Here is a 23,051-nt window from a genome sequence, read left to right on the forward strand (position 1 = left end):
GTAGGACGGGACAGTTCACCAAGGGATGGAGCTGCTTTCTGAGCATCCTCCTCCCATATCAAGGCAAAGGGACAGCTTTTCCACCCCACAACGCTTTTGGCAGCTCTTTTTTGCAGCTTTCCCCCCACCTTCCGCCGCTGGGCATTGGCAAACCTCAGCTGATTTCCAAACCCTCCGTGGCTGCTGGGGGTTGGTGCAAAGGTTTAATTATTTGCTTTTCCTTGGGTGTGTGAGGCGGGGATAGGGAGAAGGTTGGGCCCCATCGCCTGACACTGCAAATCTTCCCCACTTTTGTTGTACCCTTTTGTTGTACCCTTCCCTGATCCTTTTGTTCCTCATTTCCCGCCCAGCTCCCAGAGCCCAGCATGAATCCACAGGCAGTTTCAGGATACATTTGCCTGCTTTGCTTTTCCTTCATGAGCACAGCAAAAGGTAAGAAACTTGGGGCTGCTTCGGGTTAGGGATACAACGGGATCTGGATGCCCCGAGAGATGGGATGCTCATCCTAGCCACACAAAGAGCCTCCCGGGGCTCACTGTAGCACAACATCTCCTCGGTTTCCAGGGAGGGAAGAGTTATTGCCACAACAACTACAAATAGCCTGAGCATCTCCTGAAACAGGAAAAATTTTTGAGACTGTTGAAGTCCTCCCTGGGGGGTGAGGAAAGCCAGAGAGGTGGAGCTTTTTTAAACTGCACATGGTGTAGAAATATAGAAACTCTTCAGTCTGACGGATAGAGGAAAGCCCCGGGGAGTGAGCTGGGTTTCCATCAATTCCTTTCATTTCTTATAATAGCAGAAGTAACAAAACTATAAAATATTTCAGAAGCCCAGCAAGTGCATCAGGTTTGCAGGAGAATTTCAGATTACTTTAGAAAATAGATTAGACTATTATTAGACTATTTGTCATAGCAAAAGCAACCTTCCCCCCTACATTCATATTTATATATAGAACTGTAGAATCTCTTGGGTTGGTAAAAGACCCCTGTTTTACTAGGATTGAATAACAGAATTCATTTTCTGTTCAGAAGAACTGCATTTCTGAGAGGACTGCAGTGTTTGATAGACACTTTGTTATACATCTAGCTGGGACGGAATTATTTTCCTCATAGTAGCTAGTGAGACTTTGCTTTGGATTCATGCTAAGGAGAATGATAGCACACCTATGTTTTGGTTGTTGCCAGATGTTTACATTAACTCAAGGCTACACAATCCCCGTTCCCTCAGCTGCTTCTCATAAGACTTGTGCTCTAAACCCTTCACCAGTGTATTTGCCCTTCTCTGGGCATGCTCCAGCATCTCAATGTCCTTGTAGTGAAGGGCACAAAACTGAACACAGTATTCAAGGTGTGGCCTCACTGGTGCCAAGAACAGGGGAACAATCACTTCCCTGGTCCTGCTGGCCACGGTATTTCTGATACAAGCCAGGATGCCATTGGCCTTCTTGGCCACCTGGGCACACTGCTGGCTCATGTTCAGCCGACTGTCAACCGGCACTCCCAGGTCCCTCTCTGCTAAGCAGCTTTCCAGCTGCTCCTTTCCCTCGTGGGCAGCTTTTCAGCGCCTCTTTCCCAAGCCAGTAGCTTTGCATGGGGTTGTCGCGACCTAAGTGCAGGACGTGGCACTTGGCCTTGCTGAACCTCATACAATTGGCTGCAAATCCATTGATCCAGCTTGTCCAGGTCCCGCTGTAGAGCCATCCTACCCTCGAGCACATCAGCACTTCCACCCAGGGAAGCGTCATCTGCAAACTTACTGAGGAAGCACTCAACCTCCTCATCCAGATCGTTGATAAAGATATTAAACAGAACTGGCCCAAATACCAAACCCTGAGGAACACCACTTGTGACTGGCCACCAACTGTATTTAACTCCATTCACCACAAATCTTTGGGCCCAGCCATTTACCCAGCTTTTTACCCAGTGAAAAGTATGCCTGTCCAAGTCATAAGCAGCCAGTTTCTCCAGAAGAATGTTGTGGGAAATAGTGTCGAAGGCTTCACTAAAGTCCAGGTAGACAACATGTATAGCCTTTCCTTCATTCACTGAGTGGGTCACCTTGTCATAGAAGAAGATCAAGTTAGTCAAGAAGGATCTGCCTTTCATAAACACATGCTGACTGGGCGTGATGGCTTAGCTGTCCTATACGTGCCACATGATGACACTCAAGATGAACTGCTCCACAACCTTCCCCGGCACTGAGGTCAAGCTGACAGGCCTGTAGTTCACTGGATCCTCATTCTGACCCTTCTTGTAGATGGGTGTTACATTTGCTAACTTCCAGCCAACGGGACCTCCCTGGTTAGCCAGGACTGCTGATGAATGATAAAAACTGGCTTGGTAAGCTCTTCTGCCAGCTCCCTCAGTACCTTTGGGTGAGCTATCTGTTCAACCAGGCCTGTTTTCTTCCACACTGGCTCATCTTTCAGCACACAAGGACAGACTGCTCCTGTGCCTGTCTGAACAAGAGAAGGGACTCCAAAGAGTTCTAGATAAATAAGATTAAAACAAGGAGTTTTTACCTAAAGCTACACCGTTGACTTTGTTTTGCTCCATCTCAGAGTCAGTGATTTAATTAAGAATTGGCAGTTCTGATGGGAAACACACAATATAAAGAATATGGCTTCTCTACTCCCCTAAATAAATATGCTACCATTGCCCCAGTTAATGCACAATGCTGAAAAGACACTTCAAGACATCCCTCTTGTCTGTGGACACACTCAGGAAATTTTGCTTCAGGATTAAAGAGTATTTTTCTGGCAGTTTAAAAAAATCCTGAAGTCCCCAAGAGAAGCCCTCACTCTGGCCACCATTTTTAAGGCAGGACTGGAAATGCAAGCGGGAATCAGCTGTCATCCTGAGCACACCCAAATATCCAGACTGCAGGCACAAATAATTTTCTATTAAAACTGTCTCATGTTCTCCCCCAGACATCAGCTATACCTACTGCTTGATGTAAAGAATGACACTTCCAGGAGGCAAGTTGATGCAGGTTGCTGTGAGTCCAGGACTTCTCTAGGAAGGAGGATGCTGAGGTGTGTGACCACATGCCTTCAATATTTGCATCTTTTCTTAGGAGACTTGCATCCACTTTCTTTCCAACCTGGCACCCTGTATCAGTACCGCTATTCCCTGGACGTCCAGCTGGACCACACAACCCCACCATCCCTGCGAGGAGCCTGGCTGCGGGCTGAGGCCTTGGTCCAGCTGCACCGGCTCTGGAGGGACCGAGGCGGGGAAGAGCTGCTCCAGGTGCAGGTATGTGAGGTGGTAAAGCTGTTGCAGCCAGGTTCTCCTCTTAGGAGCAGTGGTGCTGTCTTTCTTTAGCCTCTTCCCTTTATAGCCCAAGCCAACTGAAAAATGACCTCTGTGACCAAGACGCCATCACCTGCAGGTAAAATATACAGCAGCTTTAGAGCAGACATGCTTGTTCACTGCTTTCTGCCATCTTCTGCTGTCATAGATCCGTGACCTGAAAGCCCACCACAAGTCAAACGAGGAAAGGAGCCAGGATGCCATGGGAGGTCCCCCTGCAGAGATTGCGCTGAGCCAGGAGATGTGGGCAGAGCTCCAGCAGCCAGTGTTCATCTCCTGGAACAGTGGGAAGGTCAGTTGGACACCTCCTGGGCTTGCTCATGCCCTCCATAGAGTACTCCTGCCCACATCCTAATTTTTCCTGACAACAAAGCCCATAAGAACTTCTGCTCCACCTCTGATTTCATATGAGAGCACAAGGAACCAGACAGGGTGGTAAATGCAGGTCTTCACATGGTTCAGTGTGACCCTAGATGCAGCCCCATCCTCCAAAGGGACGAAAGGCTCAGCTGGAGCTGCAGCATCCTGCATGAAAGGGGCTTTGGTCCTAACTGTGGAATGTGCACTCCTTTCTGACTTTCTCCTCTAAGGCTTGGGATAACCACTGTGTGGGGAGAAAGGGAAAAACTGTAGCCATGCATCCACAGAGCCCATGGTGCTGAGTGATAGAGTCCTCAGTGTGAAAAATCTTCAGGTACCTACAGGGTGTTGCTTAGGTTGCAGGGAAGATGCCTTTCAGCAGGGAAGGCAGCAGAGAGCCTGCATGGCCCCCAGAACCATCCCTGCAGAGAGACACCACCTCTTGCCCTCCCAGGTCAAAGCCTTCTACGGAGATGAAGCAGAAAGCATCCTGGTCTCAAACCTGAAGCGAGGCATCATCAGTCTGCTCCAGCTCCAGCCCCACGCCGGCACCACAGTGGAGGTAGGTGCAGAGCCAGGGCCACATCCTGCCCAAAAGCCAGGGACCATGCCACATGAAGCAGAGTCAGCACAGGTGCTTCAGCAGAGCCAAAATTCAGGATTAACATCACAGGCTTTGCAGATCCAGCTGCCCCTGAGCTGTGAGCAAGGATGACTACTGGAAAGAGAGATTTAAAAATCAAATAAGCTGTAGGTGATTTTCAGGAATGGATACACTTACAAAATCATCTTTTCCTGGACGGTAGGAAAAGTGGAGGAAAAACTACAAGAATTTCTGCCAAGCAGGATTTGCTTTGCCCAGCCCAGCCAGCAGCCAGCAAATGTCAGGGAAATCTCTCTCTCCAGACCTCAACTGATGCTGGAGTGACCTGTGAACAACATGAAATAACCTCAAAACCCAAAACACAGGCACAAAGGTGCTGCTGCTGGTGTTAGCCTGACTTTGCAAAAGCAGATTTCCTGTCCAGATGGACTTGGAGCTACCCAACATCCCCAAATATGGCTCAGTTTCTAAATTTCTGATGATTTTTCTATTTCTTAGTTTGTCCTTTGTGTCTGTCCTCTACACAGATCATTTTATTCAGTCTCAGCCGAAGCCAATAACCTGTAACCATGGTCACTTACCTTTGTGTTTCAGGAGGATGTCTCTGGGAGCTGCCAAGTCACCTACGCTGTCTCCAACCATTCCATCACAAAGACAAAAGATCTCCTCAGCTGCACAAAGCCAAAGTCCGGATTCAGCTCCGTAAACAAAGCAAGTCCATTGCTCTCGCTCAACTTACGTCAAGTATATCAGGGTTGTCCCAAAATCTTCCTAGAAGGGGGCTGTGAGCCCCACTCCCAGCTAGCTTCAGTCTTCTGCACCAGCCCAGGATGGGGCTCTGGCTCTTAGGCCCATACCCAAGGTGGGATGTACTAACATACCTCAGGAGGAACATATTGTTTTGAGGTGGTTAGGAGCAGAGAAGATGTCCTGGGTCATCCCATCCCCACCCCTGATATCACTTCTGACCTGCCAGGTAATCCTGTTGGGGAAAGTAGACGTACAGAAATGTTTTCCCAACCTCAGACTCATCAGACTGAGGATTAGGTTAGCAGGTCACCATGCAGCTCAGCAAGGAAGCCAAGCATTTTTTGACATGAATTCAGTGGAAATTGCTGTTGCTCAGCTTTGTTTCGCTTGGAGAATGTCCTTGCTGATGCCCATGGGGATGAGGCAGGTTCTGGCATTGAGTGCCATACCTCTTCCCACACTGTGCAGCTGCATTGGGACAGCTATGGAGCTTGGGCTGTCGAACAGGCTTGGAGGAAGGACAATGCTTTGGGAGGCACCTATTTCCAGTTCTCAGTCTCCAGACCTTGCCCACGCCAGTCAGCATCTTCTCCTCCCACCACTGCCCTCTTCTGCTGTGGCTGAGCCAGGGTGATCCCATCTTGTAATGAAAGAGAAAGTCTGCACAGTGTCACCAGTCCATCTCCCCACATCAGCCACCAGCGAGAGCATCCCCATACTGTGGTCCCCACTTGGTGCTGCCTTCTCCCAAATCTGGGAAGAGACTGAACTCTTCTGGATTTTCCTTTCCTATGTTCTGCAAGCAAAGCAGATAACTTTGTGGTCTGGAAAGTGCTTTTGCTGCTAATAGAGAGAGGAGAGAAGTCTCCTGGGAGAGGGGAGAGGAGAAAAGATTGTATCATTTCTTCTTGCTTTTCCAAGATTTTTGGAGTCCAGTGGCAGCCCACCAGCAGAAGCCAGTACATGGTGAAAGATAACCTCCTCCAGTCAGTGCTGGCAGAGGAAAGCCATGTATTGTCTCCAGCCCTAAGGTCTACCACCGGTGTCAAAATCAGTTCAAGGTAAGTGATGCCCCCATACCACTGCCTGAATTGGGTGGCCTGGCATGGGATGAACATGCATCTGTTGTAGTTAAAGCTGTTCGCTGCTCTCCTGCCAGCTCGACTGGCACAGCCTGGTGCAGGCAGCAAGGAGGACAGGGTGCAGCACCTGGGCATGGCATAGAGGGAACATCAGACACCTTTTGACAGCTTCCCCCCGCGTCTCCTCCTTCTCCAAACCTGCGTGAACCCAACCAGCCTCTGAGCCAGGGAGGGTGTAAACAACAACGTGCTTTCCAACAGCTTCTTCTCTCGCCACAGGCAGCAGCTCCAGCTAGTGACTCTTCCAAAGCCCGGCCCAGCAGAGGTGGCTGGACAAAACCTCAAGGATGTGCTGGCTGGCATGGAGGGACGGCACCAGCCACTGGGCATGGCCAGCCTGCCCTTCTGGAGGGTCTGCACCCGCTGCCCATCGGTCAGTGATGCTACTTACCCCCAAAAATCATGGCATGCTCTCTTCGAGGCTGGAGGCCCGAGCAAGCAGAAGGCTGTAGGATTTATGGTTAAACTATGGTGGGGTGTTTTGAGGGGCTGGTTACCACTGTCAAGGCATGATGTGATCCCAAGAGTTCTGTAGAGCAGCAGCCTGACCTGTGACGTCTCTTAAATATTGTCTAATATTGCCACCAATGGTGGAAGGACTCCTCTGTACCTCTGCACATAGCTGTGTTTCTCTGGTGGGAGAAGTAACCTGGTGCACAGCTGGCACAATCAGTTGGGTTAAACTCACAGGTCTGAGGTCAGGAAACACTTCCACCACAGGTCAGGCTAGCAAGGACAAAGGAGGGGTTATTCTTGCCTCAAGTCCTCCAGGTTTTTCACTTAGGAAATCTGGAATTGCAATGACTTTCAGGCACCGGTGATGCTCACAGTTTTTCTTGCTCTTTTCCTGGCATATATTACAAACTGGGGCATTTGGGCTTCAGCAGTGGGGATGGGAGGCTGCAGTAGATGCCTGCAGGCAATTGCAAGACACTCCCATGGGCTCCTCCCATTCCTAAATATATTCTGAGTATAGATATTAACCCATGATTCACAATCAGGGGTAAAAGAGGCTAAATTCCACCTAACAAACCTCCTCTTTGCAGCTGAGAGCCTACCTGAAGGCGTTTGACAAGCAGAAATTCAAAATGGACAGCTCAAAGACAGCAACCACATGGCAGTTCCAGAGGTTCATCCATATGCTGCGCAATGCCAAGAAGAGAGATATTCTGCAGCTGCTGAGGAAAGCACCCGAGGAGATGCTGTAAGGCTCCCAGGACCTATCTTGCCAAAATTGGCTTTCTGTGCATGTAGAGTCCTGGCACGCAGCATCACTTCTGGCCCTGGCAACTGGGGGTGTTTGGTGCTGGTCCATACACTATACCTGGTCCAGGCAGCTGTCCTGACCAGTGCAAACATACTCTTTGTTTCTTAACGCCTGTTCGACGCAAACACTGCATGGTTTGGTTGGTTTTTTGCTGGCTTTGGAGTGGAGCTAATGGTTCAGCAAGGCTTTCTGCAAATATTGTTGGAGAACTACTTACAGACTATGGACCCATGTCTGCAGCATCCATCCCTTGTCAGTGTGGGCACTGGGGCTGGGCTCCTCTCTGCAGTGAAATGCCTAGACATGAGTGAGTTCAGAGCAATAGCCAACATTTCAGGGTTTATTAACCCATGAACTGAAGCTTCAGTGAGTTTTAAAGCAAGAGGAAAGCATGGAGAAGAGAAAAGGTGATGAGGAGCTGCTCAGGGTACCTTGTTTCTTCTCCAACTCCATTGCTGGGTTGTGCCACTGGTGACCTCGCTCCTCTTGCTCCACACAGCCCCTTCGTCGTGGAGGCAGCGGTGGCCGCGCAGTCGGTGGCATCCTTGGCAGCTCTTTCAGACTTCCTGGATTTCAGCAAAGAGCCTAAATCCCTGCTGGAAAAGTTTCTTTATGCAGCAGCTTTCTCTCCCAGGCCTTCGGGAGAGCTTCTCCGCCTAGTGTTAGTAAGTACAGATATTTCTCTCCCTCCCTGAGAATCCTGAGTCTGGTACAGATCCTTCTCACCCCATTTCAGCCAGGAGGGAATGGCAAGTGTACTTTCCCATAAAAAAAGGAAGATTTGTTTCTGTTGAAATGTATCTTCCTGCTTATGGGATTATTTTATGTGCTTTTAATGAGACACTGGTGGTGGGAGTAGATGTTCTTCAGAGGAAAAACATTCAGCAGAAAGGGCTTTCTGACAGTGTATTACAGACAATAAAAGCTTAATTAAAAGTCACTGTGAAAAATCAGCATTTTATCCAATTAAACCATGCATTGTCTCCTTCAAAGCAGGTAAGAACTAGTTTTTCCTTACTTTTTTTGGCAAACATTTTGAGATAACAAGTAAAACATACTCCTTGACTCTCTAATTTTTTTTCCCTCCTATTTCCTAATACCCCTTTCCTGGTGCCCAGGACAAGCTGGACGGGAAGCAGCTGGCCCCTGAGGTCTGGGACACGGGAATAGTTGCCATGGGCTCTCTGGTTGGCAAGCTGTGCCAGCAAAAGCTGTGTGGACTAAAGGTGGGTCCTCTGCTTGGCTTTTTCAGATCCCTTCTCTCCTCCAGGGATGCTTAAAATGTCTCCTGTTCTTCTCCTCATTCTCCTTCACTTCTGCCCTCCTCCAAACCCTGAGCAGGAGGTGGAGCTTGGGGTGGAAACCATCCTTGGGGGGCTAAGAAGTGCCGAGGAGGAGTCTGAGGTGGTCATTTACCTGCTGGCCCTGGGGAACATGAGGCTCCCTGAAACCATTCCCACCATCCTGGACCACGCTGAGGAGGGTCCCACTGTCATCACCACCACGGCCATCTCTGCCCTGCGGCAATTCCCCACTCGGCACATCTCTAGCAAGGTACAAAACTAAGCTGCCAAGGCTTGGTGCTCCTCTTCACATTCAAAGCCAAGCAAATGGGGTGCAAATGGAGCCATTATTTGCACATCACCACCCTAACAGCACCATTTTAACTGCCCTCTTGCATCAGGTGAAACAAGCAATGAGGAGGATTTTCCATGAGAAGAGAAAGAGCTATGAAAAAACCTGTCGTCTGGCTGCTGCAGAAATCCTCCTAGATAACGAGCCCTTGCCCATGGATGTCATCAACATCCTGCTGGCCGCCAACGAGCTGGAGATGGAGATGGCAACATTGCTGCTGCTGAAGGTCCAGAACAGCCTGCATGCTGACCACCACCCAGCAAGGTGAGTCTGGAGGGGAAGGTTACATTTTTCCCCTAGCTCTACATCACTTTTTTTCTCCTCCTCCACACCCCTGCTGTGGCTTTTGACCCAGCATGCTAACGTCACCTCTTGGAGCTGGCACTGGAGATGTCTGGAAATCCCCAGAGGCTGGAATAATGCAGATACCACCCAGCCAGATGAATTCCAGCATCACTTCTTGTGGTTTCTGCAGAGTCCTTGGAGGTCAAAGCTCTGGCTCGCAGGGCAGCGCACAATTTGTAACTGCATTAGCCGTCCTATCTGCACAAAACAAACTGACTGCTAACATTGTGCAGAGCTAAGCAAAAACTGCACAAAAATACTGGACTGGTTTTTTTCCTGATAAACCAGAGGAGAGGGAAATTCCAAGGTAGCCCATGTCTGCTCATATCCTTTTCTGCTCACACTTCTCTGGGCAACCGAGAGAAATACTTCGCAAATTTGTATTTCCTTCTTTTCTTTGTACACCCTTCTTTAATGACCACTGATATTTTCCTGTCCTCCCTTCCCAGTGCTGATATACCCTCTCCCTCTTCCTTCCAGGAGGATAATGAAAGACATCATGAGAGACCCACGGATAAATAATTACAACTTCTTCTCGAAAGCTGGCGTCTCCTCTTCTTTCTCAGGACCTCTGACAGGTGACACTATGGAGGACACTGATCCCATGGTCCCCCCAAATGGCTAAAGGAGGGGCTGGTGGGGAAAGTCAGCTTTCATAAGAGGCCTTGGCTTTATGGAAAAGCCTCAGAATCTCAGTGTGAGGTTTCTGAGCATGTCCCACAGCACCGGCCAAGGCTGTCTGGTTGCCATCACTTGAAATATATACCTCCCTCTGACCCCTCTGCAACCACCCAGCTTTGTACAGGAGGGTTGGGCTGTGCCACATACTTTTCCAAAATCTTGCTAATTTGAAGGAGGAACTTCAGCTGGAGATTAAACCAACGGTAGATTGTAGATGGGAGTTTCTACACTTTTCCTGATAAGTTCAAGTTATTAAGCACTGTTCCTCAGTTCCTTAGGTATTTTTAATAAACTCTTCAAAGAGGAGAATCCTTGTACTGAGATTAAAATCATCAGACTTCAGAGAGACTGCAACAATCAACACTTGCTAAATATCTGCTGAAATCTTCGCCCCTCAGCTCTCATTCCTGTCTCTCTTCAAATTATCTCAGTCTAGCCTTGTAGGGTGGAGGCAAGATAGCCGACACCTGGAAGAAAAACATTGCAATGCTAAATCCTTTGATTATTGCAAAAATGGAAGGAGATGGTGTAGAGAAGCTTTCCTCTCTGAATAAATTAGCTTTATCAGTTATTTAATGGCAAACATATGAGATCTGTGCAGGTCAGCCATTCTGACCACAGATGGGACACTTCTACAGGAGTAGCCACACAATCTACTGAGAAGGCTTACAAATTACCAAGGAGCTCTCAGGATCCTGCTTTTAGACATAGACATAGACATCCAGTGGCCTCACAACTCCTGTAATCAATCTGGATGAGCTCTTCTAAGAAACTGCCTTGTCCTGCTGAGTGCTGACTTGGTGGCACCAGGTGCAGGGAAGACACTTGCTGGGATCCCAACCTTGCACATCTCACCTACAGGCTCTGTATTTTCTTGTCAGCCTTCATCCTCTGCTGCTGCTCTCAGAGCATCTATGGTTCACCACTGTTCAGTGGCTCATTTGCAGAAAGAAAGGTGCCAGATGTTGCCTGGGGATGTTTACAGGTGGATGTCTCTCTGTCTTTCAGTCACCCAGGACCTTCTTTCCACCTTCGGGCTGGACCTGCTGTTTTTGGAGGGTGGATTTCTGAGGAAAAGCGTCTCTGACTTCTCGCTGCTCAGCCATGGCCATCAGCTTCGTGCAGCTCAGGTGTGCTGCTGGGAGAGCCACTGGGGGGCACATACATGGAGGGGGATGGCAGCACTAACCCAGTGTCCCCTCAACCTCTTTATGGTGCTTGACCTCACCTCTGCACTCCATGTGCCTTGTATCAGGGCATTAATGCACACCTCTCATCATCAATGTGAAGCCAGGCCTGCTCTGAGGAAGGGGATTCCTTGCTCCCCCCAGAAACAGGGGATGTGACACTGCTCCTGCATGGTGCTCAGGGTTAGCTTGGATGCTGCATCCAGCCTGTTCCAGCACTGTCCTCCTGCTTCAAAGGGTGTCTATCCAAGGGCTGGACAAGTATAGCAACTCAAATAGCATTGCTGGGCATGAAACGGACTCTCCAGCTTTGCTCTGTGCAGCTTGCATGTCTCTGTTTCTGTGTTTTAGGTCACTATTGAAGCACAAGGGATGGAGTCAATGCTGGGAGAAAATGTCTTGGAAGGGGAAGAGGAGCCAGAACTCATGGCTGGGATGTCTGCCATCTTCTTCGATGTTCAGTTGCGGCCAATCGTCTTCTTCCAGGGATATACAGACTTAATGGCCAAGGTCCTGTTAAGCAGCGGAGAACCCACAAGTGTGGTCAAAGGAAACCTCTTGCTGATGGACCATCACCAGGTACTGGATGGAGGGGCTGACCTGCCTCCACACCAAATCCTAGTGAATCCCATAGCATAGGCCAGTAGATTTTAGGTATGTTACTCACTGCAGATCCAGATCTGGGAGTGAGATGGCACTGCTAGAGGTCTCCTGGGGTTGGTAAAACAGCAGGATGGCTGGATCTGCCGTGGGACACACATGGATCAAGTTCCTCCCATGCAAGCCCAGCTGCGGAGTTGGGATAGGCAGTTATGCCTTGCTGCTGATATCAGCCACTCAGCCAAGAGGAATGTCTGGGCACTGCAAGTTCTGCCTTCTCCATCTCCCAGGTCATTCCTCTCCAGTCTGGCTTTCAAGTGGCCATCAAACTCCAGGGCGGGCTGGGTCTTGACATTTCAGCTGACATGGATGTGAATATTTGGGAGCAAGAACTGAAAACCAGCATCAACACAAGGTCAGTGAATGGGAAACTGGTTGGCTCCGAGGATGCAGGGTACTCAGCAGGGGGTCGGCATTGAGCATGAGGGATGCTTCACCTTAGGCTGAATTTCCACAGCCCCCTGCTCTTCTCTGGTTTGGTCCAGCCCTTCCTGGTGGAAATGCTGGGTTAGGGTTCTGACAGGCATTGGTCACACACTCCTTTTCCATGGCCAAACCTAAAATTAAGATGCTTATGGGGTTGTTTGGTGCCAATGCCTTGTGCCCAGCGCAGGGCCATTGCTTGGTGACGAGACCCATGTGTTTCTCTCTCACAGGGGAAGCCTCACCATTGATTTCCAGGCAGAACTAGATGCCCCTTTCCTCCAAGCCACCACAAGAAGCCAGACAGAGATGGAGACCTCAATCCACTTCGACACTATCCTGAGGTTTTCTGGCAGCCCGGTGCTCATGTGCCTGCAGCTGAGACAGGAGCAGATCCCATACAGGTAAGCCCTGGCTACAGCCAGATACTGTAGAAATATCATTATATGCTTGAGATAAAGAAGCAATTCCTGGGGAGAGGAGACATTTAGTGGTTATACACTTATTGAGTGGGATGGGTCAAAACCAGTAGGGAGTGGGGAAAGACACCTCAAGTTCAAGATGATGTGGATGGAAGTGCCATGCCCAGATCAACAGGAAATACAAAGGCAAATATGCTGGTCTGGAAGCAGGATGAGGTCCACCACTACCACAGCTTCCTGACCAGCTTGCTATCTCCTTGTTCTGCAGGGAAATTTTCACAGTTTCCAAGTCTGCTGGAAGCCAGAGCAGCACTGCTCGAAAAGGCAGGCAGGGCATCATGCCTGGGCAAGAGTTTGCCTTGCACTGGGCCAACTCGAAGGTCTGCAATCTCCTGCTGACAGCAGAAGAATAGGGGAGCTGAAGCACTTTGGGATTGGATAACTGCCTGCCACACACCTCTCTGTGAGCCTGACATGAGCTGTCAAGGACTCTGCTCAACTCCTTCACAACCATCTTTTAAGAAGAAAAGTGCTGAAATAAGGGTTTCAGAAAAGACTACGAGAGGAACTGCTACAGAACAGCCAGAGGCACCTTTTGCTTGGGGCTGGAGAAGTCAAACCTGCCCTCCCTACCCCAAAGGCTGAGAACTCTCACCTGAATTCTTTCCCTTCACAAGGAAGCCAAACTGGTCCTTGTGTAAAACTGCCTCCTTTTGCAAATGAATTAGTTTCTCAACACCCAAGAAATCCTACTGCAAGACTATACCCCAAAATGCCATGTTTTCTTTCCATTTATCAAAGCAGTCAGGAGGGAGTACATCTGCACCCAGCAAGGAGGAGGTTCCCCACAGAGAGTGAATGACCCTCCTTTAATGCACAGTTTTAGAGCTCTCAGATTGTCCAGAAACATGGGGAAAAAATATTTCTGGAAGGGGTTTAGGGTTTTAAAATTATTTTTAAATGCAACTACAGAGACATTCAGCCCAGAATAATTCTCGGGGAGAAAGGCAGAAAATGCCACATAACCTGTTGCCAATTGTTGTGTGTTCTTTCTGGATTAATTGAAGGTGTTTGCATTTATTTGCATATGAAAGCAACTTGGGTCCCTGGGAGATGGGGGCACTCAAGCAGGGGCTGGCTGCAGGATAAAGGGAGAAAACATTGATGTCTTCAAGGCATTAAAGCATCTCATGGCATCTCTGTGTATCTTGTGATGCTGACCCTCAGCGACTGCTTCCTGCTCTATTCTACTTGAATTTTTCCGCATGTTTTTTCCTCTGAGGCAGGGCTGCAAGAATCCTCCAAGGTCATTAAAAAAACACTTTGTGATTAAAACGACACAAGAGCACAAGCAGTTTAGTGTTTGCAAAGAGTGGGTTAAAAAAGTGTTTTGAGATAGTCAGGACTCCCAGCATGAAGCAAAGACACTGGAAGTAGAGAAATTACTTCTCTAACAGTAACAGCACACAGAGCAGAATGTGGTCAGCGATACTCAGCTGGAGAACCAGATGATTTCAAACCACAGGCACAGCCTGCCAAGGTGTTTGGAAGAATCTCCATCCTTCAGGTATTGCTTTTTTAGTGAGTTATTGGTGGTTCAGTGCACGTTATGGGGCAAATGCAGATGCTGGTTGCCATGGAGAGCAAGAGATTTTGTTTGAATGACATCGTCCTTTCTGGATTTGAGAATGTAAATACCGCAGAGAGCTTGGACAGACATTACAAAGCTGCCACTTCAGGTAATCATCCTTCAGCGTGGACATTATTCAATGCGAACTGAAAGAGTTAAGTAGTGGGGGTCACATCTCCATTCTGTCCCCTTCCTCCTCTTTATAAACCCCAGCACATACTAGATTTACCTTTTGCTGGTGCATGCAGATTCAAAACCCATCTATTGAGAGGTGGCTTCTGCCTAGAGTTTCTCATCTTCTTTTTTGATCCAAAGTTTACATATTAACGGAGAAGCCTCTGGCCTCTCTTATCACCTGAGCAGCAGTTCCCCTTCTCTTTTAATCGAGGCACCAGATGGAGATAAGATTGCCTCAGCCCTACATGCAAAAAGGCAGCGTTCCAGCAACAAAGAAATACAGCAGCTTCCCTTTTCTGCTGATATTTGAGCTCTTTTGGTGACTATTTGTGAAAATTACAATCAGCTTCAAGTAAATATTGTTCTTCTGTTCTGCATTCTCCTCTCAAGTTGGATTGTTATCAGCCACAACCACTGAACACCTCTCTAGTGCTGGAGGGAGGCTTGCAAGGAAAAAGGAGTATTTCTTCATTCCTTCCTGATAAGAATGTGCCTTTGAAATATTTTTAGCTTTTTTTTTTATTATAAAACTTTCTTTTTAGGAAAAAAGAGGGACTTTAAGCATTTTTTTTTTAAATTACAAGTCTGACAATGTAACACCAAGTCTCCTGGTTTGGGGAAAGGAAGCTTGGCTGGTTTTCTATCTGGAGACATTAATTATGAACTCTTTTGGTTACATACAGAAATAAATGCTATGTATTTCTATATTTTCTCTGTTTGACTCTTAACTTTTCTGGACATACAGCCAGGAAGAGGAGAGAAGCATAGGCACATCCAGAAAGAACAGCACCACCAAAGCTCCCCAGTGACCTGCTTTCTAGGTCTGTAGTTAGGATGCCCCAGAGATACATAGCTAAATGCCCCATCAATGCTGCAAGATGGGGGCACGAGGGCTACCTCCGCTCCCAAAAACCCCCAGATCACCGTTAAGTATGACAGCAACCCTACAAGAGGTTTCCCACGGGGCCAAAGCTGCTATCTCACCCTCTCCTGCCAACTTCTGCAAAGGTATTGGAGCCCATCCAAGACTTTGCTTAAAATCAGGGCTTCCCCTGCATCAAGGCTCTGCTGATTACAGAGCAGTCTCGCTCAGAGCAGGCCCCAAGGACGCAGAGACTAATTGTCCTGGGACTTGCCCTCGGGTCTGAACAGGAGGATCCCTGCATGACCATGGGAGGAGGGAGCCCGTATCACCCATGTTGCAGTGCTCAGCTTTCTGCAGAGCAGCTGATAGCAGCTCTGAGCCCCACTAGCTCCCCATCTTCACCCTTTCCCCAGGAGCATCCCACTATTTCCCACTGCTGTCATCTCAAGGTCAGGATTTGGGTGGACTCAGACTGTTTTACACCCTGATGGGTTGCTATAACCTCTGCTGTAAAGTACCACCCCTATGACCACCTATGGACCTACACAAGCCTTAATCCCCATTCAAAACCAGATGCTTGTGGAAAACCTTTTGGACCAGAAACCTCTCAGTCTCAGCATTTGCTCCTGACCTAAAGCCAGGAGGTACCACCTACCATTTAGCACTTTTTCCTGTCCCAGGAGGTCCTACACTGAGCTGTACAATTGGAAATGACAGGTCCCAATGGGTCTCTGCATCGAGGAGCAGAGGACAGGGATAACTGAGGAGGGTTGCGAGTGCCAGATCTTATTCCTAGTGGAAGTCCTACGTGCCAGCAACCACTCAGCTCCCAGTGGTTCTGCAGGGGGTTAGGAGCAGAGCAATCCAGAGCCAGCACCTGTGAGCAAGGCTCCAACCTGACTTTCCAAAAGTGGCTTTGCATGTGGAGCTGCAGACCAGCAGTGACCTCCAGTGGTTACAGCCAAACCTGGTGGAAGTGTCAAGCCAAAACTGCTCCGCTGTAGCCACACAGGGACTGGGGCACCAGGGGCATCCCAAAACCAGCACCCAAGCCGTGGGACCTTTGCATCAGCAAGCGATGGACCAGGGCTCACCCTTGGCAGCCCCACACCGCTCTGAGTTGGGTTCTCGTGTGGCAATGCCATGCTCTCCTAGCCTCCAGGCTTGCCACCACAGGCAAATTTCTATATTTTCTTTTCTTATTCTATTCCCAGGACATCTCATACAGCCCTCAGGAGAGCGTGCAGACACCGCTCACCAAATGGAGCGATAAAACTTTATCTGCCTGTCTACTGCAGCTTTCTGCAGAGACATAACTAACACCAGAAAACGTGCACAAAAGCAAGGAGAATGTGTGTGAGAGGATAGACCATCTACGTGGACCAGCTCTCCCTGGGAGCTAGCAGAAGTGCAAGTTTAAAGCGCTGAGGCAGGTCTCTTATCAGCCACTGCTCTCACCTTCCTAGGCAACTTGTACAAAAAAAAATAGTACTGGTACTTTCTAACTGCTGAGTCCCATGAAAAATCCATAAAACATGGTTTGTAACTCACCAAAGAAGCATTGAATGCAGACATCTTGGCTACAGCAAAGCTTCCACAGAGCTGCAGTTGGGTTGCAGTGCACCTCTTGAGCCCCTGCTGCAAAGCTCACAGCTGCTTTGGACTATGCACATCACACATATACATCTGCAGGGCCTTCCTGCAAGCACCAGACACATGCACACAGTCACTTATCTGGGTGCTACTGCCTAAGAAGTCACCCTGGAGCAAGCTGCAAAAGTGGAGCATCCAAGGAACAGCAGCTGCCAGGGGTTTGCAGTTATAACCTGCCCAGCAATCAGGAATAGAGGGAGAAAGCTGTGAAGCTGCAATGGGACACAGCTGTGCAAGCCACAGCAGCTGTGCCATGAGGCTATCCCTGCAGGAAAAGCCAGGGGAAAAGGCTCAGGGCAGCGGCTGGTGGGTCAGGAGAGGAGCCTGGGAATCAGCTGAGCAGAGCCAACACGTCATCAGGGCTGGGATGAAATCCTCAGGCACAGCAGGGGCCAGCTCCATGGGAAAAAAGTTGAAGTTTTCCTAGGAAAGTGTTCCACCCACTCCATCCCTGCCAAAAGCACGAGTACTGAAGGGATGTGACGCTTGCTATAGCAAAAAATATATTATCAGTGCAGAAAGTGTTTGGAGAGACAGCTGGAGCACCCAGCTCCCAGGCAGGACCAGGCTGTGAGAGGTGACACTGGGGCAGGCCCCTTCTCTGGTCCATCTCCCCGTGCTGGCAGGGGTTGCTGCCTTTCTCAGCTGCCAGGATGCCGGGTGGGCTGCAGGCATCACCCCACTGGTGAGTGGCTGCTCCCAAGAGCAAGCACTCACCCAAAAGGACCCGACACAGTGAATCGGAAAGAGCAAATAGCCATATTTAACTCCATCAGTCTGGGTGAAAACAGACACTTCCCAACACTGCTTTTCCGGCTTAATTACCCTCCACCGCAGTTATTCTGCCATGCCCAAAAGCCATCCATAGGCATCTCTCTTGCCAGTCTGCTTCTAATAATACACTTATTGAATCAACATGCTGTATAGATACACCAGACTGTCCCCATCACTGCTGTGACAGCCCCAGAGCTGTCAGGGAACAGGGGTCCACAGGCAGCTGCTTGCAGTGCATGCAGGGCAGCCGTGGAAGGGCCGTTTCCATCCCAGCAAGAAGCCTGCTGGCCACAGCCACACCAGATTGCAAGGCTTGAAGTCTCTCTTATCCCTTGTAAAGCAAAAAAAAACCTCCTTCTGGCCTCCTTGTGAAAATATTTTGGCTGTTACAGCCTCAGAGACTGAAGGTAAAGTGAGTCGTAATGATGCTAAGTGAAACAAAATCATCCACTCCCTTAGGTGCACAGCCGTGGAAGAGCCTTTCCATGGGAAAAATGAAGCAGGGTTTTCAAAGCACTTGAAAAAGTAGGTATTGCAAAGGGCCAGAGGAATACAGCATGGCTGTATTTTAAGGAGTGACCTAGTAGGGTTTGTATTAAATCTTTTAAGAGGGGCTATTAAAAACACAAGTGGAAGGACTGAATAACTTCTTGCCAAAAGATGTTCCTGCCACCATCCTTTCCTCCATGCAAGTACCCCCGGCTGCCTTTGCCAGCTTGGGTTTGCCACCACAGTCCTTGATCAAGTGGCACTGGGGATCACTTAAGTGTCTCATCTTGGCCTTGTCCTGGGGACATGTTCATTTCTGTCCAGTACAGGAGAGAAGGCAGGGACTGCTCATTCAGAGGGAAGCATATCCTTTCCCTCCAGCCCCTCCTCTCGCTTGCCTTGGCCTTGAGAACTCCTTATTCCCAGCTGCTATCTGGCAGCATGGTCCTATCATCAGGTGCTGGCCTTCAGGCCGGCTATAAAGGCACACTGGGATGCAGCGTACTGCTGGAGGCAGCCCTGCTCCTGCGCCATGCTGCGGGCAACCATCAAGCTGTGCTGCGGCATCGCCCACGACCACCTCTGCCCCCTGCCCGGTAAGCACCATTCATTCAAAACAGGCAGAAAAGAGGCTCCTAAAGGAGATGCTAGGTCTGTATCTGGTGGGCATCCCCTTGGGAAGTGTTCCCTTGGAAATGTCACATCCATGCATCTATTTTTCTCCCACATTGTATCATGCGTACGGTATTCTTGGTCTTAGCTGCTAATGAACTTCCAGCAGAGACGCAGGGCACCACAGTATCTTCCTCACACGTTCCATGTCCAGGCATCTCTCCCCTAGGCTTGAAGATAACAGCTGTTGCAGCTATACAGAAGGACGTGAGAAGGCTTGTGGTAACAGGATCCCATCACCTGCTTTCCAAAATTCCTCATTATGTTCGGAGGCTGATAGAGAAGGAGCCAGGTAAGGCCAGCCCAGGTGCTCGGGTACCACATTTCCTAGCCCTGCTCACAATCCCCTTGCAACACATGATGGAGGGATGTGTATTAAAATGCACCCCTCACCATGTGATTTCACCCATATTTTGGAGGACAGAGTTGACTGCTGGGCTGGTCTCCAGCTCACTGGTAGCTTAAAAGCATTCCCTGTACTGATGGCAAATTGGGTTAGCAGGGAGACTCTGAGATTCTGGGAAAGCAAATTGCATTAGCTTACCGTACAGCCAAAGCTTTCAGCAGAGGTCACGGTCACTTATCAGTCTTTTGTTGCATGTCTACTGTGTCTCTAGTTCCACCACTTACTTAAAGACTTGAAAACTGGCAAATTCATTTGGGTTTTTCTGAAGAGTGGCTTGGTCCAAAGGCTGCCTATGCAATGTTAATAATACCCAAGGAGCAAGCACTTTGTACCGCAGTGTTACTGGGAACCGATTTGGAAAGTGATTTCAAAAAGCTTTCCAAGAATTCAGCACAGACACAGTGAATGGATGCCAGGGATGTTCCTGACAGCAAGGTTTTCTGCACCAAGCTATCTCACAGCCAAGAAGGGGACCAGTTGGGTGGTGAAAATGGCAGTGTAAGAGCCAAGACTTCAGGTCAGCAAAACCCTCTGCTCCAGCTCTGTTTGCACTTCTGTACCCTCAGCCATGTGCGCAGGCAAAGCTGGGGGCTGGTTTTACACATTTCCTTGCCTTTCTCCCGCAGCCACATGCCCAGAGCCTGATGGAGATGTCAGCCCCAGCCGGTTCTCCAGCGTAGACCTCTCCTACATCAGCCAGGGAGAAACGGCCCTGCAGCAAGCGCTGAGCATCCTCCAGCAGCACACCAGCTGGCAGGCAGAAACGATACTGGTAAAGCCCAGCCACCCCTTGCTGTGTCATGCCAGAAAAGCTCTCAAGTGTAAAAATAAACCCGGGGAGGGGAAATTTGCTTCTCTTATTCCCCCTGCTTGAAGGGAAACGATGGGTGTAGGAGATGTGCCATGCAAAGCATGCATGGCAAAGAGGGTTTCCATGTGAGCCTTCATTAAGCACACTCACAAGCAAATCTGCAAAGTAAATAAAGAGCAGGAAAAGGCTTGGGAGGGCAAACTCAGATAATCCTGTTCCTGGAAAGTCAGGAGCATTTCTGTCCAAAAACCCAACAGATTGCGACTCTGTTGTTGTTTGTGTCATTAATTCATTAAGCTGCGTGCTGAATTGTTGAATTTAGCTAGAAAGCAGCTTTAAAAAAAAAGACATGGTTTAGACATAACAGCTTCCGCCTGTAAACCAAGCAGTGATTAAAGAGGACTGGGTTGATGTATTAGCAAGGCGTTTCAGCACGTATCCGGCGCCTCTCGGGCTGTTTCTGGCTGCAGCAGGCTCTCTGTTTTCCCAGGATGCCGGGGCTGCTGTGTCCAGTGCCACCCTCCCCGGTCTGGGCAAGGTGTTCCAGGTAGAGGTGATCCTGGCCGTGCCGGTGGCTCGGCTGCATCAGGAGCTGTTCGAGAGGATTGAGGAAATGCCCCAGTGGAACCCAACCCTCAGCCAGGTGAAGGTACAGCAGGGAGGGATGGGTGAGGGTGAGGTGGGGAGGGATGGGTGAAGGTGAAGTGGGGACTGATGTACCACAGGCAGCGAGTGATGCCACCACGGGCAAATAGCCCGAGGCTTTGCATCGTCAGGGTTGCTAGCACCCAAAAAAATCGTATTTATCAAGGTTTTTAAGAAGCACTAAGGCTAATTCTGCACTCTTGCAAGAGGAGGATATCACTCCAGGGAGCAAAGATGCGCTTTACTGGTGTGGCAGTGAGAAACACGTTTCCAAGCTCTCTTTTCCGCACAGTGCCTGTTGACGGAGGTTTTTCTGCACTGAGAGACTCTGACATTGCTCAGGCTTTAGTGTCAGAGGAGAAGCTGTTCAGGGGAAATCATCTCAAAAAAAAGAGGCTAAACCAAATATATCACAGTGCAGGAGCACCCCCAGGAAGCTTATGTGTTGTTCTGGGTTTCTTTTCAGTGTTTGCCTTATTTCTCAGCTCCCAAATCACAGCATATCCCTAAGTAAGCTGCTTGCCTCAGAAAACCTCCCCTAGCTCACCTGGGCTGGCTCAGATGCTACCCAGCCTTATTTATGGCTTATTTATTGCTACCACTTCCCCATCCCTTCAAGAAAAAGAAATAGCATAGAGTCCTGTCCCAGATAAAAAAGCTGTAAAAGTCATCTGCTTACTCCCTTAATAGCCTGCAGAAGATTTGGGTTTAGTTATCACCAGTTACCAGCCCTAAGCCCCCACCTTGCTGCTGCTTCTGCTCATGCTGCCACCCCACGCTGTTGTCCCCAAGGTGGCTTAAGGTCCCCTGGGCAGGAGGAAGGGGGTGGCAGGGATATCCTTGGAGGGGCAGCCCCAAGGAGCCTAACCTTTGGGGCGCTTCTTGCTCTGCTAGGTGCTGCAGCGTGTCGGGACGGACACGCTGGTGACGCATGAAGTCACTGCTCCTTGCCCAGGCAACCTGGTGGGCCAGCGGGACTTCGTCAGTGTGCGGCACTGTGGGAGGAGGGAGATGGCCGTCTACCTGGTGGGCACTGCCACCCATGTCGAGCCACTGCCCTCACAGGAAGGGTGCATCAGGTACAGCCTCTAAAGTGATCATCACGGGGTATCACATCCCTGCAGCGGGGGAGACACTGCTGTAGCCATGAATGTTGGCACTGGGCATGGCAAAGGAGGCACACCAAGAGCTACCTCCTCGTTGTGTTTGTTCTGGGATCTCCTTTCCCCCATTTTCCTTCCTCACCCTAACTGTCCACTCCCTTGCCCACCGCAGGGCCGAGTCCCGGCTGAGCTGCATTGTCCTGCAGCCGCTGGCGGGGGACCCTGGCCGTACTCACTTCACCTGGCTCCTCAGCATGGACCTGAAGGCGAGTGCCACCATGTTATTTGGGGTAGGACACCAAGGGGTATGCATTCCAGAGGGCAAGTGCACCCTCCTTCACGGATGGGCACCCTAACTTTCTTTGACCCCACGGGACCAAATTTGAGGTGTTTTCTCTCCCAAAGGGCTGGATCCCCGCGTCAGTCATTAACCGCATCCTGCCACAGTCCCAAGCAGACTTCATCAAGCACCTCTGCCGACATCTCTCTGCCACCACGGACACCTGAGCTGCGGGTGGACAGAGTATGAGGGATGAGGGAGGAGGACAAGCACAAGGGACACAGCATGAGCTCGAGACCCACTCCTGCCCCTGCAGCTGCCAGCAATGGGGCAAGGAGATGCACTTACTGAAGAAGCCCAAACGTGGAGGACACCCTTCACCCAGCACCATACTCCTGCTTGAGGGATGGAGCAGAGCATCTGCAAGCTGCCTCGAGCCTTGCATAAGGGGTTGCCCAAAAACCAGCAACGGTAGCTGGCATTCAGCATCACTCCTCCCCATCGTGCACAGGGAAAGGGGGTGGCTGCCAAAACACACTCCAATGTTGGGTATCGCTGCCCATGATGCCACCTCTTCTGCAGCTTCAACCCTGCCCTGGTTTCATCGCTCTCTATTTCTTGCACGACCATGGTATCAGTTTTCAGTACAAGCTCAGGGGCTCTTCTTGGCCTGAACATATCTTTATTTTTCCAATGGCTAAGCTATGTATTTATGTGCGTGTATATATGTATATACATGGTGGTTTTTCTCCTGCT

At 49.6% G+C, this 23,051-nt stretch overlaps 2 protein-coding genes across 2 annotated transcripts; both read left to right on the forward strand.

Moving 5' to 3' along the window:
- Positions 1 to 365: 365 nt before the first annotated feature.
- LOC104540025 (microsomal triglyceride transfer protein large subunit-like) lies at positions 366 to 13,203 on the forward strand. The gene is made up of 18 exons (XM_010183713.1): positions 366 to 432; positions 3,076 to 3,257; positions 3,463 to 3,606; positions 4,129 to 4,236; positions 4,873 to 4,989; positions 5,950 to 6,089; positions 6,390 to 6,543; positions 7,217 to 7,374; positions 7,937 to 8,102; positions 8,556 to 8,663; positions 8,779 to 8,991; positions 9,122 to 9,336; positions 9,898 to 9,995; positions 11,107 to 11,228; positions 11,637 to 11,864; positions 12,176 to 12,300; positions 12,602 to 12,772; positions 13,059 to 13,203. Exons 1-18 carry the CDS (start codon positions 366 to 368, stop codon positions 13,201 to 13,203), a joined length of 2,661 nt encoding a protein of 886 aa, XP_010182015.1.
- Positions 13,204 to 18,910: 5,707 nt separating this feature from the next.
- Positions 18,911 to 22,522, forward strand: LOC104540026 (steroidogenic acute regulatory protein, mitochondrial-like). The gene is made up of 7 exons (XM_010183714.1): positions 18,911 to 18,974; positions 19,220 to 19,342; positions 20,083 to 20,228; positions 20,758 to 20,916; positions 21,807 to 21,991; positions 22,188 to 22,305; positions 22,403 to 22,522. Exons 1-7 carry the CDS (start codon positions 18,911 to 18,913, stop codon positions 22,520 to 22,522), a joined length of 915 nt encoding a protein of 304 aa, XP_010182016.1.
- The last annotated feature ends 529 nt before the right edge of the window (positions 22,523 to 23,051 follow it).

This window comes from Mesitornis unicolor, unplaced genomic scaffold, assembly GCF_000695765.1.
Source record: "Mesitornis unicolor isolate BGI_N332 unplaced genomic scaffold, ASM69576v1 scaffold5634, whole genome shotgun sequence".
NCBI classification, from domain to species: Eukaryota; Metazoa; Chordata; class Aves; order Mesitornithiformes; family Mesitornithidae; genus Mesitornis; species Mesitornis unicolor.

Excerpts from the sequence above, each read along its gene's own strand:
- LOC104540026 (XM_010183714.1), top strand. The coding sequence starts at position 18,911 with ATGCTGCGGGCAACCATCAAGCTGTGCTGCGGCATCGCCCACGACCAC. Across the intron at positions 20,917-21,806 it reads CAACCCTCAGCCAGGTGAAG|GTGCTGCAGCGTGTCGGGAC; the intron begins GTACAGCAGGGA and ends TTGCTCTGCTAG. Across the intron at positions 22,306-22,402 it reads GTGCCACCATGTTATTTGGG|GTGTTTTCTCTCCCAAAGGG; the intron begins GTAGGACACCAA and ends ACCAAATTTGAG.
- LOC104540025 (XM_010183713.1), top strand. The coding sequence starts at position 366 with ATGAATCCACAGGCAGTTTCAGGATACATTTGCCTGCTTTGCTTTTCC. Across the intron at positions 433-3,075 it reads CTTCATGAGCACAGCAAAAG|GAGACTTGCATCCACTTTCT; the intron begins GTAAGAAACTTG and ends ATCTTTTCTTAG. Across the intron at positions 8,103-8,555 it reads AGCTTCTCCGCCTAGTGTTA|GACAAGCTGGACGGGAAGCA; the intron begins GTAAGTACAGAT and ends CCTGGTGCCCAG.